Raw genomic sequence first — 19,468 nt, forward strand, 5'->3', positions numbered from 1 at the left:
TCAGAGGTCTTTCAGTGGATTTTCAGGGGGGACCAGTGGGGTCTCAGGGGCGATTCAGGCGATTTCAGGGATTTCCGTTCGTTTTCGAAGGTTGCTCAGGGGGTTCCATGGGCGTTTGAATGGGGCTTTAGGAACGTTATACGGGGCTTCAGGGAAATTTCAGGGGACTAAACATGTTTCAGGAGGTTTCAGGGGTGTTCATGTGACTCATGATGACTCATGAGGTATCATGAAATCTCAGGGTTTTCGGGTGTGGCACAAGAGCCCCGATTTTTTTTTCTGAAACATCCTTAAACCCCCTTAGCATTCCAATGAAAATGGCTCCAATTTTCCTAAAATAAAACTGCCTTGAAATCAACGCTAAGCCCCAAATTTGAATTAATGTAATAAATGGTGCCATTTTTGTTGATACATATATAATTATACGTATAACTGTGTTCCATGCTAAGTATCTACAATATATTTCTATTCGGTTCTATACTATGCTATTCTATCTTCTAAATTATACCAGTATTCAAATTGACTGTACTAGGTAACAAAATAAAAAGTAAATTTTTGTAGTTCTGCATGTTTCTGGTTAGCCATCGATAAGACGATAGCAGAGTAATAATCGCAAAATACAAAAAAAAAAAAACAATTCTTCTCTCCTATTCTATCATCATTCCATCTAAGGCTTGTCCTTCACTGTAATGTTATTATTTTTATGAGAAACGAATAATGTCCTAAGACTCCACGCGCATGTGTTCATACAAGCGCTTTCAGTTTTACGCATTTGGACTCACACTTTCGTCATCCTGCCGAGAGAACCAAGAGAATTTCAGCCCTTATCGCACATTTCTTCCTCGCCCACGTCTTTCGTTCTATCTTGAATCAAACAAAACTTATTTTTGCCTTCTCGTTCCATATAGTTTTAACTGATTTATCACCCACTCCGCAAGTGCTCGATCTTCCCATTCGCGTTCGTGCAGTGTGATTTGCGTATTACGAAAAAAAAAGTGTGAGTAGATTCTTCGGAAGTGATAAAACCCTATTTATCTAGTGGAAGTGAGTGCCAAGAAATCGGAAAGAATTCCGTTTCTTAAAGGGATCGAACGACGCAGTTGCAATCAATCGAAGACAACGACAACCAGTAAAAGTGTCTTCCCTTTCACTCCGACCGAGCGACATCCAAGTTACTAGTGGTCAAAGTGTCCCGCCCTCTGATCATTTTCCCTTATTCTTGTTCGTTTCTGATGGTGATTCGATCTGCAAAAATATTTTAAAATAATTTATGGACCCTGGAAGGCGAATATAAAAACATACAATGCCTCAATGATCGATAATGAGCAAATTTGGGATAAAACCAGATCGATCTTAAGGGGAAAAAAACCCGGTCCTCCGATTCTCCATGATCGCATGAATGGCGTAAGTGCCATAGTAGTTTTTGGAATATGTTCATTACAGCGGCATTCCTTCGTATCATAGATGAGTCAACTACGCAGAAGTTTTCAATGACACTTGTGTCAACTATTCAATCACAGCCAGCGGCAACCACCTCTGGAATGTCGAAATTTACTCTCCCCGCGAGTAACTTCGACCGCCGGGTGCTTGCATTCCACCAAGTTAACCCAAATATCCGGAAATGACTTCCAGTTTCGATCACTCGGATTTTTTTTTTTTTCAACTGCTGCTCACTCTCACTCTTTCTCACTCTCTTTCTCTACTATTGCTAGTCAGCTGCCAAATCTCTCCAAATTTAGTGCAAATTTGATAACGGCTTCAAACCGGATTAAAACCTGCTCTAACGACCGAAAGTAGCGTTCACGTCACGCGGTCGGTGGACTTGAAATTGTCCCTCCTTGTGACGACGAGGACCCACAGCGAAGACGTCGACGACCGAATAGCAAAAAGTCATAAAAAGTGAATAACTCAACTTCAATATACTTGCTTAATTTGCCATTCAGAGTGACGTGAAGGACTGCGAAAGAAAACCACCGATACAGGTTGAAGAAAATCACAAGCAATTACCACCGACGAAGTTTTACATCGAGCGTGATTGTATCTATTGTGCAAAATTCGGCAATCGTTAGTTTAAATGCTAACTGTTGCATCTTTTTTTGTCTCTTGATTGCTCACCAGTCTTGAAGGAAGTGTTTCTCTGCAAATTTGACATAATTTGAAAGTTTATGTCAGTTTCATTTTAGCATCCATTAGATTAGACATACATTCATCACCCAAACGCTGTTGATCATGCATTGAGAGGTGTTAAGATTAATACTAGTACATATTAAGAAAATTGCACAAATTCGTAGGTGGTACAGTCCCAGACTGCCATTATGAGAATTGCCCAAATAACAATTAATGCTGAACAATAGCTGGTTAATGGTGTCAACGACTGAACACAATGACAGATGAATATTGGTCTGAAGTATGGCTTGTTCAACCTTTTTAATCAGCAATACATAGATGGCTGAATATCAAGTTGAATGGATTTTTTTTTATCTGGGTAACCAGTTTTTGAACATATGTACACCAACATGCATAATTAATCATCAGTTGTTCAACCTTTAATCAAATCATTTTTGACAGCTGACCCAAGCATGTTCTCGTGAAGTCCACATCGCTTCTTCAGCCTCAATACAGACTAAGTCCAACTTACGTTCTTGACTATTTAGACTCAACAAGTATTGCTCTTGTTTTAGATACTATCTATAGGTGAATCCGAATGGTCCCCCATTGTAGAGGCGTTGAGTGAGATAAGGAGAAAATCGTTTGTTTACATAAAAAATCAACTTTTTTGTCTTCAAAATTTACTTATACATATTATGCACCGATACTTGATATTTTCCATTGGTAATGCCGATGACAGACATCGGATTGGCCAGCTAACAAAAAATCCGGAAGATCGCCCGCCGGAGGCATAGCAAAAGCTCCTCAAATTAATCACATAAATTGTTCGTAAGTACCTACCTACCTAAGCGCATCTGAAAGAGGAGTAAATTTTCTTTTCAAAAAGTGCTCGTTTGTTCCTCTACGATGCGGAATTCGATACGTAAAAGTGAAAAAAGTGCACTTTGCCTATGCTGCGCCATGGCACTTTTTTGTGGAGCCACGTTTTTCGTAGGGTTCTCATTCCTGCCACCAGATGCGGAGGGATCGTTAGCTTCCGTTGGACTCACCTATACAATTGTATTGTCGCGCTTATCTTTTATTAGAGTCCGGTAGCGGTCGTACGCTCGCAAGGCATACAGTGGCAGTGACACTCGCAAGAAAAACAAAATAAAATATGTCCCCGCCTGTAAGAATCGGGATTATCAGGAATTACAAATAATGCACAGACAAACGGTTAATATTTCACTGAGATTTATTCGGACACTCCACTACTCAACACACCTGTCCGTACGTCCTGTCTCCTCATAACTAACTAACTCCCCCCATCATCATAGCCTACCTTGATCACATCATCATTGTAACCGTGCTAATATACTACAATCCTCCTTTACTTTAATGATTTTAATGTGCAGTCTGTCACGATCTCTAACTTCTTCATCCATTAGCTCTTGAAACGGTATTCCAGGCAGTTTGTTCCGGATCTTTCCTCCAAACATAAGCTCAACCGGTGATTTTCCCGTCACACTGTGGTTTGTTGAGTGATACGTAAGCAAATATTGACGCAATTCCAATCTCCAATCCTTTCCCAATTCTTATGCAATTCTCAGTCTTTTCAAAATGGATCTGTTCTGACGCTCAACTTCACCGTTCATTGCTGGCCAATAAGGAATAGTATTAATGATTTTGATTCAATTGCTCCTGAAATTCGCTGCACTTTCCATTGAATTGTGGTCCATTATCAACTCGCAATGTTCTTGGAAGGCCAAAACGACTGAATACAGCTGCCATTTCCTTTATAGTATCAGCAGCCGTTGTTTCCTTCATCTCACAGACCTCCATGTATGAATCTATGACAAATGGTCGAAAGACATAAGGTCGAAGGACAAAAGGTCGAAGGACAAAAGGTCGAAGGACAAAAGGTCGAATGGACAAAAGGTCGAATGGACAAAAGGTCGAATGGACAAAAGGTCGAATGGACAAAAGGTCGAATGGACAAAAGGTCGAATGGACAAAAGGTCGAATGGACAAAAGGTCGAATAGAACAAAAGGTATAATTGACAGTAGACAATTTGGAAGACATGATAAAGTGGTCAGTATTAGACAGAAAAACGACAATTCGCTTATATGCAGCTATTTACTACCGCATTGCAATCCGAAATAGATGCCTAGAATGATAGAAAGTAGAAGCCAATAGAAGGATATAAAGTAATGTTATTCATGAAAGTTAAATGTGGAAAATAGTACTCCTTGAAAGAATAGCCTATGGGTAGAAGAAGGATGAATAATATATTGAAATATTGTCATTTGAAATTCCAATCATTACAGCGGTTCAATAAAGTTAAACAATCTATTAATTAGAGGAGAACAAATTTCTGGGTACTATATGCACCGACGAACCGACGTGACAGCTAGAACAAATAAATTCAAATTTATTGTCCGCGACGCCATGATGAAAAATAGCCGAACACTATCGCCACCTTTATAACGGCTCGCGATGATTTGATAGCTCGACACCAAACCCCCGTGTGTTCATATAGGAAACGGTTCGCGTCTGCGCTGATTTGACAGAAGCGATCGCTCGCTTCGTTGGTCGACCGTTAAATTAGGGGGGGACAGTTTTGGATCGCCACTGTCACGTCGGTTCGTCGGTGCTATATGAGCAAACAAATCGAAATAATTTACGTTGGGATTGGGAGGTATGGCTTTCAATCTTTGGAGGAATAGCTTATGAAAGCTTAAGAAACCGTTTTTGAGTTATTCTTGCAAAGACTGATCGCCATACCTCCCAACATAATCATCAACAGTCGAAATTCGAAGAAATTATTTATACTTATACAGTGTAATTCATCGGAACTACCTATAAATCCAAGAGGGGATGATCACTAATCACAAGTAGTAATTGTTTCGGCAGTATAGATAGGAAGAACAGCTATTGAATTAAAGAAGGCAAAATTTCTGATTGAATTATAAGTACCTAAATAGTCGATAATTAATTCATCTAATCTAATCTAATCTAATCTAACACACACGCAGCCAGTACAAGAAAGCATCCTGGAAAATAATCGGGTTAGATTACGCCCGATTATTTTTCTTGTCAGTATTGATGCTTGCAGCATATCAGAGATATGACACAAGCGTCAAAGCGGCCAGGCCTACTGCGTAGCGTTTACCGCAAAGATGATTCTTTGAAATGTTTCGAGTTTATTGTATCTTTCTCTAACTTCGAATCACTTCATGAATCGCAGGGGAGGAAGGATGCGTGGACATACCGTACCAAACGCTCCGATATATTAGAAATTAATTGTTGTATATAATAATGAAAATAAGAGGGTAAAACAAGTATCATGGAACATTCTCACCAAATTTGAATAATGCATCGTTGGATCCACTTGGAAGGAGGGGGGTTGTTTTTTTCTGCTTCAGTGATGTTCAGTTTCTAAATCTTGAGGATTGATTTCACTTGAGTGTGTGGTGTCATTTCGGGTCGAAGCCACTTTTGATCCAAATAACACTTGTGCGCGGTATTTCTGCATTAATTCTCAACATTTCCTAACAAACTCAAAACCAATCCGAATTTCACGAAAATTGAACTGGTAGTCCAACACTTTATACTACACATTTGGCGGAGCATTCAAAGCGAAGCTGGTGGCATACATCGTTTTTTTAGATTACGAAACTTGTAGATTTGCGCGTGGCGAACAATTCCCGAAGGAATCGTATACTTCACTTTTTCCCTTGCTTTCATTTTTTCCTTCATGGCGTCCAAGCAGCGCTAAGCGAACTTGCACGACAAAATTTTCACCACCTCACAAAACGTCCAGCTCGCCACGACCACACTCGATCTACTCCCTCTGGGGTCCGGTTCGGCGCACCAGAAGGACGACACTTAGATGTACTCTCCGCAAGAATCCCTAGCCGAATTGATTTTTACGAACACCTGTTCTGTTCTGTGTACCATCAAAAGGAAAACTACACTTTTCTTATTCAATATCACACGCGGAATTAATGGTTTATTAATGTTCACATTAGTTAGTTAATGTTGGCAGAATCAAACGAGGAGACGAAGAAAAACGTGGCAGCTGATTCCAAAACACAACCATCCGCGCGCGCTGCCTACTGCGATCCTTTCCTAAATAGTCGATAATTAATTCAGTAAAAAAACTTAAAAGAACAGCCTATAAATTTAAGAAGGAAAAATTACTGAAAAAAACATCAAACTAAATTGCCATTAAATACTACATCAACACAACTTGAAAGAATAGCCTATAAACAAAAGAAGGAAAAATTTCCTATAGAAATGTCAGTGGCTGAAATACATATGATTACTATAACAGCACCATAATGTTTCTCTGAATGAGCAACAACATGAACTATTTATTCTTAAAAGTGACACACCAGCTGGAAACTTGGTCTAGTAATGTTGTTGTTCATTCGACCTTTTGTCCCATTCGACCTTTTGTCCATTCGACCTTTTGTCCCTTCGACCTTTTGTCCATTCGACCTTTTGTCCCATTCGACCTTTTGTCCATTCGACCTTTTGTCCTTCGACCTTTTGTCCATCGACCATTTGTCCTTCGACCTTCTGTCCTAAAGCCCCATGTATCGACTATAATAGTCAACGATCACCAGCAAATATTGCCCTTCTGGCAACGGTCCTAGAAAATCGGCTGCTACATCAGTCCAAGGTTGATCAGGAAGTTCACGTCGGACTATTGGCTCAGGTGGATTTGGCGCTGATACCAATGTACAGCCTTTGCAGTTTCTCACAAACTTTTCGACATCTTGATCCAATTTTGGCCACCACACATTGGTTCTCAAATGACTTTTCATCATGCCAATTCATGCTAATTCCTGGATGCCCTTCATGCGCAATCTCTAAAACTCTATTCCGAAGTGAACGGGGAATAACTATTCGGTCGATCCTTAGTAAAACTTTGTCAATAGTACAAAGTTCGTTTGCAATCACACGATATGATAGAGGCAACTCTGCATGAAGTTCGTCCGCTAATGACGCTACAACTTCAGAGATTTCAGAGTCTTTCTGAGATTCTTCTCTTATTTCACTCCATTGAAGAGCAAATGTGGAACCAGCTAATACAGCTATTTCACGAATAGTGATTTCCTCTTCTGGATCGAATGCAGTTGATTTCACGGTAGCTAATCTTGAGAGACAATCGGCAATGTTCTGATTTCCAGGAATATGTACAACATGATAATCAAACGACTGCAATCTTAAAATCCATCTCTCAATTCTTGCACACGCTTTTGACCTAGGAGTGAACAAATACTCCAGAACTTTACAATCGTTCATTAGAGTAAAGGATTTGCCGTACAAGTACATTCGAAATCGCTCAACACTCCGAACCAACGCCAATGCCTCCTTTTCGGTTTGGCAATGCCGGCGTTCGGTATCTGTTAGTGATTTAGAGGCGAAAGAAATGACGCTACAATTCCCATTCGTACTTTTCTGCAATAGAACTGCTCCTAATCCCAACGGACTTGCATCTGCCACCACCATTGTTTTGTCAGTGGGTACGAAAAATCCCAACGTTGTTGCAGAAGCAATACGCGTTTTGATGGTTTGAAACGCAGTTTCATGAGCAGCAGACCATTCGAACTTTGTCTCTTTCTTTGTGAGATTCCGAAGCGGTTCAGCAACTGTCGCAAGATCCGGAATTAATTTGTTCTAGTAATTTGCAAGGCCGAAAAAACTGCGTACTACTGATTCACAAGCTGGAAGTCGAAATGAGGAAACGGCATTAACTTTCGTCTGAGATGGACTAATACCAACTTCAGAAATATGGTGTCCAAGGAAATCGAGTTCGGAAACCCCAAAGGCACATTTTTCCCAATTTAGTTCCACACCTCTTTCTTTTAACCTATTGAGAACCTAAAATCGAATTTACGGAATTCACATATTTATTACAATGAAACAATAGTTCAAATAAAATTTAAAAATCTACCTTGTCCAAATTCCTATCATGAATTTCTCTCGTTACTCCCTCAATAATGACATCATCAAGATACCAGCAAGTTCCCTCGCAACCTGACAACATCTCTTCCATGATGCGCTGGAATATCTCAGGTGCTGTCACTAACCCGAACGGTAGGCGCTTGAATCGAAACAGTCCGCGGTTGGTAATAAACGTCGTCACATCACTCGAATCCTCACTCAACTCCACCTGATGGAAGGCTTCTCGTATGTCTAACTTGCTCCATATCTTCCCTTTCCCCAACCGCGCAAGATATTCTTCTACCACAGGCATAGGAAAGTGTTCCCGTACCACTGCTTCGTTGACTCGTCGTAAGTCCAAACAAATCCTTGGCTCTCCAGAAACTTTGCCGACGACTACTAATGGTGACACCCAGGTAACTGGCCCTTTCTTAACTTCGATTATGTCACGAATCAAAAGTTGTTCGAGTTTGTTGTGAACTGCTGCTTCCATAGGTATCGGAACTCTACGTAACGGTTGAAATACCGGCTTGACATCTGGATCCATTTCAATTGACGCCTTCACTCCGCTGATCTTGGCAAATGGCTTGAGCTGCTCGCAAACGTTGTTCACATCTAGCCCCACCTTCAATACACCTAGATTCTTTGCCGTGAAATCACCAACTATATCCTTTTGGCCGCCCTTTACTACGAAAAACTCCGCAACCGTTGATCTACGTCCAATACAGACTTCTGCTTCAAAGGTTCCAACGACATCAAGAGGTTTATCGCTGCCGTATCCTTTCAGAATACGTGATGATCCCTTAGATGATTTCAAAATTTTCACCTTTCTTTCTTTCAACATCTCCCATGTCTCCATCCTAATCAAATTCGCATCCGCTCCTAAATAAAAAAAATATTAATTTCACATCAAAGTTTCTTTAAACTAAAAACAAACGAAAATAACAACCTGAATCTATCAACAGCTTAACCAAAACTCAGCCTAGTACAGCTTCCAAAACGTTGGTCTCATTCCCTCCGTAAAACGCATAGTAGATTTTCTCTTCACTCGAAGAAACTCGTTCATCTGATTCCTTGACAGACTCTGGCAACTTGTCAACGGTGTAAACTTTCTTCGGATTCATCGGCTTTCCAGCGTTGTGCTTGCGTTTCCTGCAGGTAACTTCATAATGCCCCAGCTGCTGACACCGACGACAGGTACGACCTCGAGCTGGACATTCGGGTGAATTGGCGAAATGTCCGGACTGCCCACATGAAAAACACGAAAACTTGATGTTCTTTGCAGGTAATTGCTGATCGATACGACGCTTTGGTACAGCTGAAACTTGGTCCGGTTGTCCACCGAATTTTGCAGTCACCGATGTTGATTTCTCGTTCCTTCTGACTTGGTGTACCAGTGATTCCCTCATCGAATTGTTGCTTTCCTTTAGCTCTCTCATCTGTTTTTCGGTGTCCTCGATAGTTGCCGCAATCTCTTCGATTTCTTTCAAAGAACGAACACGCTTCAAAATGGCCTTACGCAACTCATCTGACCGGCAATTCTCAACGACGACATCGATTAAGTAAATTTCTTTAAGTATTTCGCACATTTCAACCGAATACTTTTCAAACCCGCAATTCAAACTTTGTTGACGAAGTCGAACAATATAATGTGAAAATTTTTCGTTGACTTCTTGCTTCAGCTTCCAGCTTGAAAAAATGAATCAAGTAACTCAATAGCCAGATCATACGCTTTTGGACTCAACGTGACCAATGGCATTTTATCATGATCCGGTAAACTTCTGAAAACTCGTTGGAATTCCACTCCGCCCAGATGAAGTAACTTCGCCCGTTTCATCTTTTGGTCAGTTATATTGAACTCCTCGAAATAACATTCGAGAGACCATTTCCAAGTTTCCCATTCTCTGGAAAGTTTCCCTTTCTCAATTATGTCGCAACGGAAAGGTGCAATTTGACGAGTTTCCTCCATCTGAAATATTATATTCAATTTGGCAAACATAAAACCATTTTTTTTTTAATATTTCGATTAATTTCGAATACGATTACCAGATGATGGCTGTTGTGCGTATTAACAGTTATGCTATCTAGCATAATACTATCTTTCAACTATTTAAATGATTGTGCATCGACCCGAGGTTAACTTTGCTTGAATAAAACTGTATTTATAAATGCATGTCACGTTATTAGCTAAAATAAAACTTCTTATTATACTTTTATTTATTTATTTATTTATTTATTTATTTATGATTGATTTTAGTCACTGCATATGACCAAATCATTAACCATCATTTAACCATCAACCAAAAAACTTTTGACTCAATATTGATATTTACATGAACGCTACTGGTCCAAAATTGAACATCCTTATTGCCATCCATTTTGATTATTACTCAAAGACGACTAACAATTTAAAATTTCAAACCAACAATCCTGCGAACGCTCCTGGTTTGATCTCTTAATTTGAACACATAACACGTATTTGAAAGTTATTTAAACATTCACAGAACGCTCCTGGTAAAAACTCGCAACTTCCTTTGAACGCTCCTGACTCAAAATTATCACCGAGTTACCGTGCTAATATACTACACCGCCCAAAACAAAAGCACGTGGGTTTCGCGAAATGACAGATGTTTTTATTGTATTTGTGATGAACGGCAAGAGTGTCTCAGTGAGATGAGTGTGCTTGATGTCAAATCCCATGTAATGGGATAGAATTCTATTGGAATCTGGTGACGCTGTTATGGTTAGCAACTGTTGCGCTTATATCAGAAGCCGAGGGCAGATAATCGTGATATTCTGATTTTTCTCGAGTGGCATAATTCGTGGTGTAGGTGCTAAGGTGAGTGACTATAAATCAGGAAGTCGGAGCTCAATCACCGACGAACCGACGTGACAGCTAGAACAAACAAATTCAAATTTGTTGTCTCCGACGCCATGATGAAAAATAGCCGAACACTACTGCCTCCTCTATAACGATTCGCGTTGTTTTGATAGCTTGACTCCAAACCCCTGTGTATTCATATAGGAAAAGGTTCGTGCCTGCGCTGATTTGACAGAAGCGTTCGCTCGCTTTGCTGGTCGACCGTTAAATTTAGGGGGGACAGTTTTGAAAATAGAGTTAATAAACTATAGAGGATGAATGTCGCTGCTGTTCCCTTTGTTCTCGCTCGCAAACATGTCGGGTATCTATCTGTCAAACTGCATACTTTTTCGCTTTGACACTTATAGCCCGGCCTATCTCCGCCAGCAAGAGATGTTTCGGCAGCGACGCCAGCGACATTCTTCCTCTATAGTTTATTACCTCTATTGTTTTGAAACACCACTGTCACGTCGGTTCGTCGGTGGCTCAATTCCCAGTTTTCCCACAGATTAATTTATACATTCCATAACAACTCTCCTGGAAATAGACCAGTCTTGTAAACATTCGACACTTTTTACTACCTTCATTTCGTTGCCGCAGTCGTGTGTCAGATTGCTTTGTTACACTCGCGCGCTACCGTTACCTCTTACACACAACACGAGTGGTAGAACGAAGTTCGATAAACATAAGAAAGGGTCAAATCAATGTCATCTGACACGATGACTTTTGTCTAATTCTAGCTTTTCGCCTAGATTTTTAGCCAATTTCGATTATGAAAGTTAATATTAGTTAATTCTTGCATGTTGCATTGAATACGACACATATATTGCCAACACAGGTCTCATTACACAGCGTAACAAAAATTAGCTTTTGGTCTGTCTCAAGAGCAAACTTATGTGTCTCCGAAGGATTTTAGGCCGCTGAATCCGAATCCGGGCTCAGATTTGCTCCAACACGTCACAATTTTGAGCTATACCTCAATTTATAGGGCAAAATATGCGATTTTGGGCTTTTTTAACTGCAAGTTATCAAGCATGGAAATATTTTTTTAAGCAACCAAAAGGTTAAATGGTCAATTAACATCTTAATTAACGACTCATGCAAAATTCTTTGTTTTACAAAATCGAATTTGATAGTTTTAAGCGATTAATGTTAGGTACGATATTTCCCATACAAGTCACCCTCCAAAAGTTGCATGCAAGTTTTCATACTAACATAAAATGCTTAAATCTGTCAAATTTGATTAGGTAAAACGAAATATTTTGCATGAGTCGTTAATTTAGATGTAAATTGACCAATTAACGTTTTGATTGCTTAACAAAAATATTTCCATGCTTAATGGCTTGCAGTCAAAAAAGCCCAAAATCACATATTTTGCCCTATAAATTGAGGTATAGCTCAAAATTGTGACGTGTTGGAGCGAATCTGAGCCCGGATTCGGATTCGGCGGCCCAAAACCCTTCGGAGACACATAAGTTTGCTCTTGAGACAAAAAAAATGTTGCGCTGTGTTATCAAAGAAGACAGGAATAACAAAAGCCGAACCGTCTCCCGAAGACGCTATCGTGGTGAAGTCCATTCGTTTGACATTTTTGTTTCGTACTGTAGTTTGATTACTTGTGTTGCGAACGTCGGAGACAAAGGCAGCCGAATATCGACGAAAAGGTTCAAATGACTGTGATCTCTAACAAGACTGAAATAGACACAGCTAATGGTAAAAATAGGCTCATGAAAGTGTTTTTATTTTATTTTTACACAATTAATAAATTTAATTGATTACTGATTAAGCGCATATTGAGCCTTAAATCAGCCTTCCAATTAACCTTAAATCAGCTAACGGTTGAATAAAATCACCAAAATTAGAAGTTTAGGAGCTGAATACAGGATTGTACCTCTTGTGATCAACTTTTGTTCAAATGAAGCCTGATATAAAATAGTTGGAGTAACGTTTGTACAGCATCAAATTGATACCTGGGTGCCTCCTTCCCACCCGTTACCAAAGCACAGAGATTTGGGGCTAATCACTGACTCTAAGACAAGATTGATGCAATCCTCCAACGAGCGAAAGCTGTCCTTGCCACGTCCTTGAACAAGGGGATGGGAAAGGAATATTAGTTGGACACCCAAGAAAGGTATGTAGAGACCTCTGCGCACGTAGCTATTGTGGGGTGTAATTAAAGATTAGAGACATTGCCCACACTGTTTTCATGCCAAGTGATTCTACCTACTTTTTGATTACATTTGATAACACTGCTCGACAAAATTTTACATAATTTGGTGTTATGGGATGAGAAAACAATAACAAGGGTATGTGACCCTAGAAGTGTCACAGTAAAAGATTTTTTGAAAAATATTGGACCAGGCCTTCACAGTTCAAAACCGAAGTTTGTATAAAGAACTTGGGGTGTTAAATTGATATGTGCATTATAACGTGCCGTACATATTTTTAGGCGTTTTCGGTATTTGGTTTAGTTTCCTTATTGTTTAACGCCTAAATATATGCACAGCGCGTTCTAATGCACATATCAATTGAACACCCCAAGTTCTCCATACAAACTTCGGTTTTGAACTGTGAAGGCCCGGTCCAATACTTTTCAAAAAATCTTTCACTATGACACTTCTAGGGTCCCATACCCCTGTTATTTTTTTCTCATCCAATAACAAAATTTAGTGTTGAACGGTGTAATTCCTGGCAGGATCGCTAATGTGATTATCGTGTAACTCACCGGAACAATCCGTTCCCAGCCATCTTAGCAAACTACAGTAGAATCATTTGGCATGATACGGGGACCTCGCGATGCTGCTGACTTGCTCCGCCAAAGCACAGAGGATTCTCTGTGGCCAAAGCTCTACTCGTCAATGAGTTAGCATCACACTGTCCACATCGTCATGATGCTGGCTGTCACCGACGCTTGCTAGGGAAAGGACACCTAAGTGACATTCTCCACTAATATTTGTTCACACCCCATAATCTCCTTCTTCTCCGAAAAAAAGGTATTCTAACTAGCAGGCTTGTTATTTGCTTCCACAATGTGCTCTAAATTCACGTTATTGCTCTTTTTATCTTTGTCGGTCCAACTGTAATCTTTAAAAACATATAACGCAGCTTTCGTAAGACATGAAGTGTCGTTCAGTGTTTAGTGCATTCCTCACATATCTGACCTACAGGGGATAGACAAAATGATCGGGACAAGCAAAATTTTCACTTTTCAAAAAATGTTCAACTAGCTGTAACTTTTCGAAAAGTGCATCAAATATTCTCAAATTTTTATTGTGAGTTCATCAACTAGTTGTGCATCAGTGGTTCAAATTTGGAAAAGATCGGGCCATTCTCCACGAAGTTATAAAGATTCTTGAAAAAGGTAAAAATATCCGATAACCAACTTTGAGCTGTTATATATCCGGATTCAATGAGTCGATTGACATGAAATTTTGACCATTTATGACTTATTCCCAGGAGTTCCCTGGGAATTCCTTAAGGGAACCCCCGGGAATTCTTCCAGGAAATCCACGGGAATTTCTCCAGGAAATCCACGGAAACACCTCCAGGAGTTCTCCTGGAATTCCTTCAGGAATTCCCTAAAAAAATCCTCCAGAGCTTTCCGGAAATGTCTCCAGGACTCCCAGGGGTATCCAAGGAATTGCTCCTGGAATTCCCCGGGAATTGCTCCCGGAAATTCTCTAGGAGTTCCCAGAGAGTTCCTCCAGGAGACTTCCAAGAATTTCTCCAAGTTTTCCCCGTGAAGTCCTCCAGGATTTTCCCGTGGAATTCCTGGAGGAATGCACTAGGAACTCCTGGATATATCATGTTGGGATTCCATGAAAATTTCTGGAGGAAGTCCCTAGGAATTCCTGGATGACTACCCAGGGAACTCATTTAGATTTTCAGGAGAACTCCTACATTAATTCTGGGATCACTTATTTAAGGATTTTCGATGATTCACGAGAAATTTCTAGAGGAATTCCCGGGGAACTCCTTGAGAAATTCCCGGGGAATTCCTGGAGGAATTCTCGTGGAATTTATGGAAGAATTTCGGAAGGATTCCCGGTGATTCCACCAGAGATTCTGAAGAACTCCAGTTATAATTCTCGAAGAACTCTTGGAGGAATTCCCGAAGAACTCCGGATGATTTTTGGATGAATATCAAAGGCTTTTCTTGTAGGATTTTCAGTGAACTCCTTGTGAAATTTCTGAGGAACTTCTGAAGCAGTTCACGAGACACTCCTGGAGGATTTCCCGGGGAACTCGGAAAAATCCTGGAGGAACCTTCCAGAAACTGCTAAAGAAATTCCCAGGGCATTCCTGTAAAAACTGGGAACTCTTCGAGGAATGAGCGGAGAACGCCTGGAGAAATTCCCGCGGAACTCCTGAAGCAATTCCCAGGGAACTCTTATAGGATTCCTGAATATCTCCTCGACGAATTCTTGGGAAATTCCCGATGGAATTCTCGAAGAACTCCTGGAGGAAATCTCGGGAAACTCCTTGAGAAGTTCCCATGCCAGTAATAGAAGAATTCCCACGGAACTCCTGGAGGAATTCCTGAGGTACTCCTGGAAAAATTCCCGAGGAACTTCTAGACGAATGCCCGAGGAACTCCTGGTGGAATTTCCAGGGAACTCCTGGGGGAACTCCCAGTAAAGTCCTGGAGTTGTTCCCGAGTAACTCCTGGAGGAATTCCTGAGGTACTCATGGAAAAAAATCCGAGGAGCTTCTAGACGAATGCCCGAGTAACTCCTGGTGGAATTTCCAGGGAACTCCTGGTGAAACTCCCAGGAAAGTCCTGGAGGTGTTCCCGAGTAACTCCTAGAGGAACTCTCGGGGAAATTATGTTTGAATTTCTGAGATATTCCCGGTGAATTCCTGATAGAATTTATAAGGAACTCCTGGAGCGATTCGCGGTGAGCTTCTGTTGGAATTTCTGAAGCATTTCTGGAGGAACTATTGGAGCATTCCCGGAAAACTTTCCCAATGAACTCCTGGAGGAATTCCCGGGGGATATTTGGATGAGTTTCTGAGAAACACGTGAAGGGAACTCCTGGTGGAATTGTGGAAAAACTCCTGGAGGAATTTTCAGGGAACTCCTTGACATATTCCTGAGGAACTCCTAGAGATATTCCCGGGGAACTCCTGGAATACCTGTAGAACTCATCTACGAGATCCCGGGAACTCCTGCTTGAAATCCCAGGGAATTCTGAAGTTTTTTCGTGAAACTCCGGAAATTTTCCGGGAAAGTTCCGAATGAGTTCCGAAGAAAAATGCTGAAGGTTTCCATGCATAATTGTTGATGACTTCTGGGGTATCTCCTGGAGGAACACCCAGTTTACTGCTGAAGTAAATTCCGTGGATATCCTGGAGGGATTCCGGATAATGTATGGAGGAATTTCCAGGGAAATAATAGAAAATTTTCCAGGAAAATCCAGGAGATATTCTACCACAAATGATGGGGAAATTCTTCGGGAACTTCTAAAAGAACTCCTGGGGAAGGTATGGAGGGGTTCCCGGGGAATTCCTGAAGAAATTTTTGGGAACTCCTGGAGGAATTCTTGGAATACCTCTGGAGGAATTTCTGAAGAAACTCTGGAGAAATACCCGGGGTTATCCTAGATATATATTCCTGGTAAATTCTTGAGGAACTCCCGGAGAATATTTTAGAACCAATAATTTTCAAAAGTATACCAGAAGAAGTTCTGAGTGAACTTCAAGGGAAGTTCACTGGAGAAATTCCAGAAAGGTCTCTTGAAGGAATCTCAAAAGGAACTTTTGTAGAAATTATTAAAGAAACGTTCGGACGAATTCCAAAAGGAACTCCTGGAGGAATTCTAGAAGGCACTCTGTGATGAATTACAAAAAAAACTGGAAAAATACCAATAGAATCTACTGAGGGAATTGTAGTCGTAGATGAATCTCATAAGAAACTACTACATGAGTCTCAGAAGTAATTACAGATGAAACTCCTGAGGGAATTCCTTAGCGGAATCTTAGAAGAAATAATAAACAGAGCTCCTGGAAGAGTCCAGAAAAATTACTGCCAAGCCCATTACCAAACACCGCCGACCCCCACCCCTTCTCCCCTTGAGGAACATCAGCAGGATATTCAAAATGAATTCCTGGAGATATTCTATAAATAACTCTTAGGAGAATTGCGGAAGAAATTTCAGCACGAACCACAGAGCTTCTGAAGGAATCCAAGACGGCACTCCTGGAAGAATCCCAGAGAGATCTCCTGGAAAAAACTCTGAAGAAATCTTGAAAGAATTCTCGAAGCAAATGTTGGAGGAGAATTTGTGATGCAAAAGCAGTTTTCGAAGAAACACGTAGATGGATTCTAGTAAACACAGCTTCAGGAATTCCTGGTAGAACAAGAAAACCCTAGGAAGAAGGCGTTGGAGGTTGGATCATAATCATTTTGGACCTAAAAAGTTTATTTTAGGGAATTAGTCGAAGTATTTTGGTATGTAAGAACCCTTCTTTTTGAAAGTACTAATGTCCACTAAAAGTCTTTTTGAAAGTACTAATGTCCACTAAAAATCCACCTAAAAGTCTGAGTGGAATTGGATTTTTTTTTTCATAAGTGAAGATAGCGTGTTAATGTCTTCAGCAAAGTTGTAGGAAATGTAATTATCAAAAAAAAACTTGTCGAGCAAACTTTTGTTATATCCGTTCAATTTTCAGTGACATGGTTCATTTTTTTTGTGCACGGCCCCTTAATTATCATCTCAGCACTAACACTACTCGGCCTGCCTCTGTCTCTACCCGTAATCATGTACTTCGGCTTGGTTGAGTTTATCGTCAAGCCTATTCTCGCTGTCCCCCTCTTCAGAGGAACATAAGCTTCCTCCACTGCCCTACGATCAATGCCGATGAGATCAATAACGTCATGATAGCCGAGAATCATGTGTGACCGTGTGACTAATGATGGTGCCAGACATACTAATCGCTCCTTTGAGTGTAATGTTGTGCAGTAAATTTGAACGAGCATCACTCTGATTCAATCCATCTAAGGTCACCATCGATGTAGATACTTCGTATGCGATCCGAATGCTTGATCAGCCTAATTAGTTTTGCCGGAAAACCATGTTCCAACATCATCTGCAAAAGCTCATTTCTTTTCACTGAATGGTACGCTGCTTCAAAATCAATGAAAAGGTGATTAGACTGGACGTAATACTCCCTAAGTTTTTCTAGGATCATCCACAGGTTAAACATTTGAACCATCGTTGTTCGGCCCTCACGAAAACCAGCTTGATATTCATCGACGAAGGACTTTTCTAGAGGTCTCAGTCTGTTGAAAAGGACAGGCGACAGTATCTTAGACTTCGAATTTTAAATAGTAATCCCTATAAAATTGGCACACTCTAGTCTAGTATGTGCGCTTTCTTGTAGATTGGGCATATGAGGCCATCCAACCAGTTAGTGGGCAATTCTTCATCCTCCCATATCTCTCCAAGAATATGGTGGAATTATTGATGTAGCGGCTTACTTCTGTGCCAGGATCTCGTCCTTCCCAGCAACCTTGCTGTTTTTCAGTTCCCCAAGGGCCTTCTTAACCTGAACCTGTTAGCAAATTTCCTTTCTGATCATTGCAAATGACGGTCACTGGCGCAGTCTTGTGCCGCACACCATGAACAGTTGCATAAAACCTCCGCATATCGTTTCTATCCATGCTCTTCTGCGCTTCAGCAATTACGCTCTCTTCATGCTTCCGTTTCTTGCCACGGTGGACTCGTTTCTTTTCTGCTCTTGTCACCCTCTACCGTTGTTGAGCCGGGTATCGGCCCTTAGTCATGCCTCCAGTCCTAGCTCCATAAGGTGAAGTTTTCACGTATTTTTTCCTTTCTTTTGAAGTTGTTTCGAATTTAAATCTTCTATACTAGAACCACAGCGAAACAGACGTAACACTTAGAACAAATTATATTAAAAATCACCGCCACGAAACCGTAATCGCCCATAGCTAATCATACCATGTTTGGACTAGTCACCACTAGATGGCGGTAGTGAGCAAACGTCAAACAGGAGCAAAAACGATGCCAGCGCCACGACTCGTCAATCAACTAACTGCCGAATATTTGAATCAACCGTTAAAAAGGCAATCGATGGGAAGCGATTAGAGTGTGGCGTCTATTTCTCTGTGCTAGAACTAAATATATTGTTGAAATCACACGCAAATTGACGATGACGACCCATGTAGGTTTTGGGGGTATGACTCAAAAGTGCGATCCATACTAATTTTCAATATTTTGTGTGGACTACAATGAACAGGGGTCCTTCTGAGATGATTGAAATTATTTTTCTCATCAACTCCCTCGTGGATCAATTGTTTTCAGGTAATCATCGCGGTTTGTAAAACATTTGGATTAAAATCCAATAAAACCGCTCAAATTTTCACCTCCAGTAAAACAGGTGATCCTTGCGATAAAATCATCCGAACGAGCTTCTAAAAAAAACCTTTCTCCCCGCGATCCTGGTGAAAGTTTTGACACATTATAAATAATTATAACGATCAGAGGGGGGACCAGGTTCGCAACCATCGCCATCCATCCATCCATCGGTCTTAATTTTATCTC

General features: G+C 40.6%; 1 protein-coding gene across 7 annotated transcripts in view; it reads left to right on the forward strand.

The window, feature by feature from the left end:
* Nucleotides 1–837: 837 nt before the first annotated feature.
* LOC109398425 (lopap) overlaps nt 838–19,468 on the forward strand; it is a 36,354-nt gene continuing 17,723 nt past the window's right edge. For 2 of the 7 annotated variants that reach the window (XM_029855375.2, XM_029855376.2), the window contains exon 1: nt 1,385–1,404. In XM_029855375.2, coding sequence (XP_029711235.1) covers nt 1,400–1,404 — 5 coding nt within the window. In that variant the 5' untranslated portion in view covers nt 1,385–1,399. Of the gene's footprint in view, nt 1,136–1,384; nt 1,405–19,468 lie in introns of those variants that run through there. The other 5 variants (XM_029855380.2, XM_029855377.2, XM_029855378.2 and 2 more) reach the window with 5 other exon arrangements.

Source organism: Aedes albopictus, chromosome 1, assembly GCF_035046485.1.
Source record: "Aedes albopictus strain Foshan chromosome 1, AalbF5, whole genome shotgun sequence".
Lineage (NCBI taxonomy): Eukaryota > Metazoa > Arthropoda > Insecta > Diptera > Culicidae > Aedes > Aedes albopictus.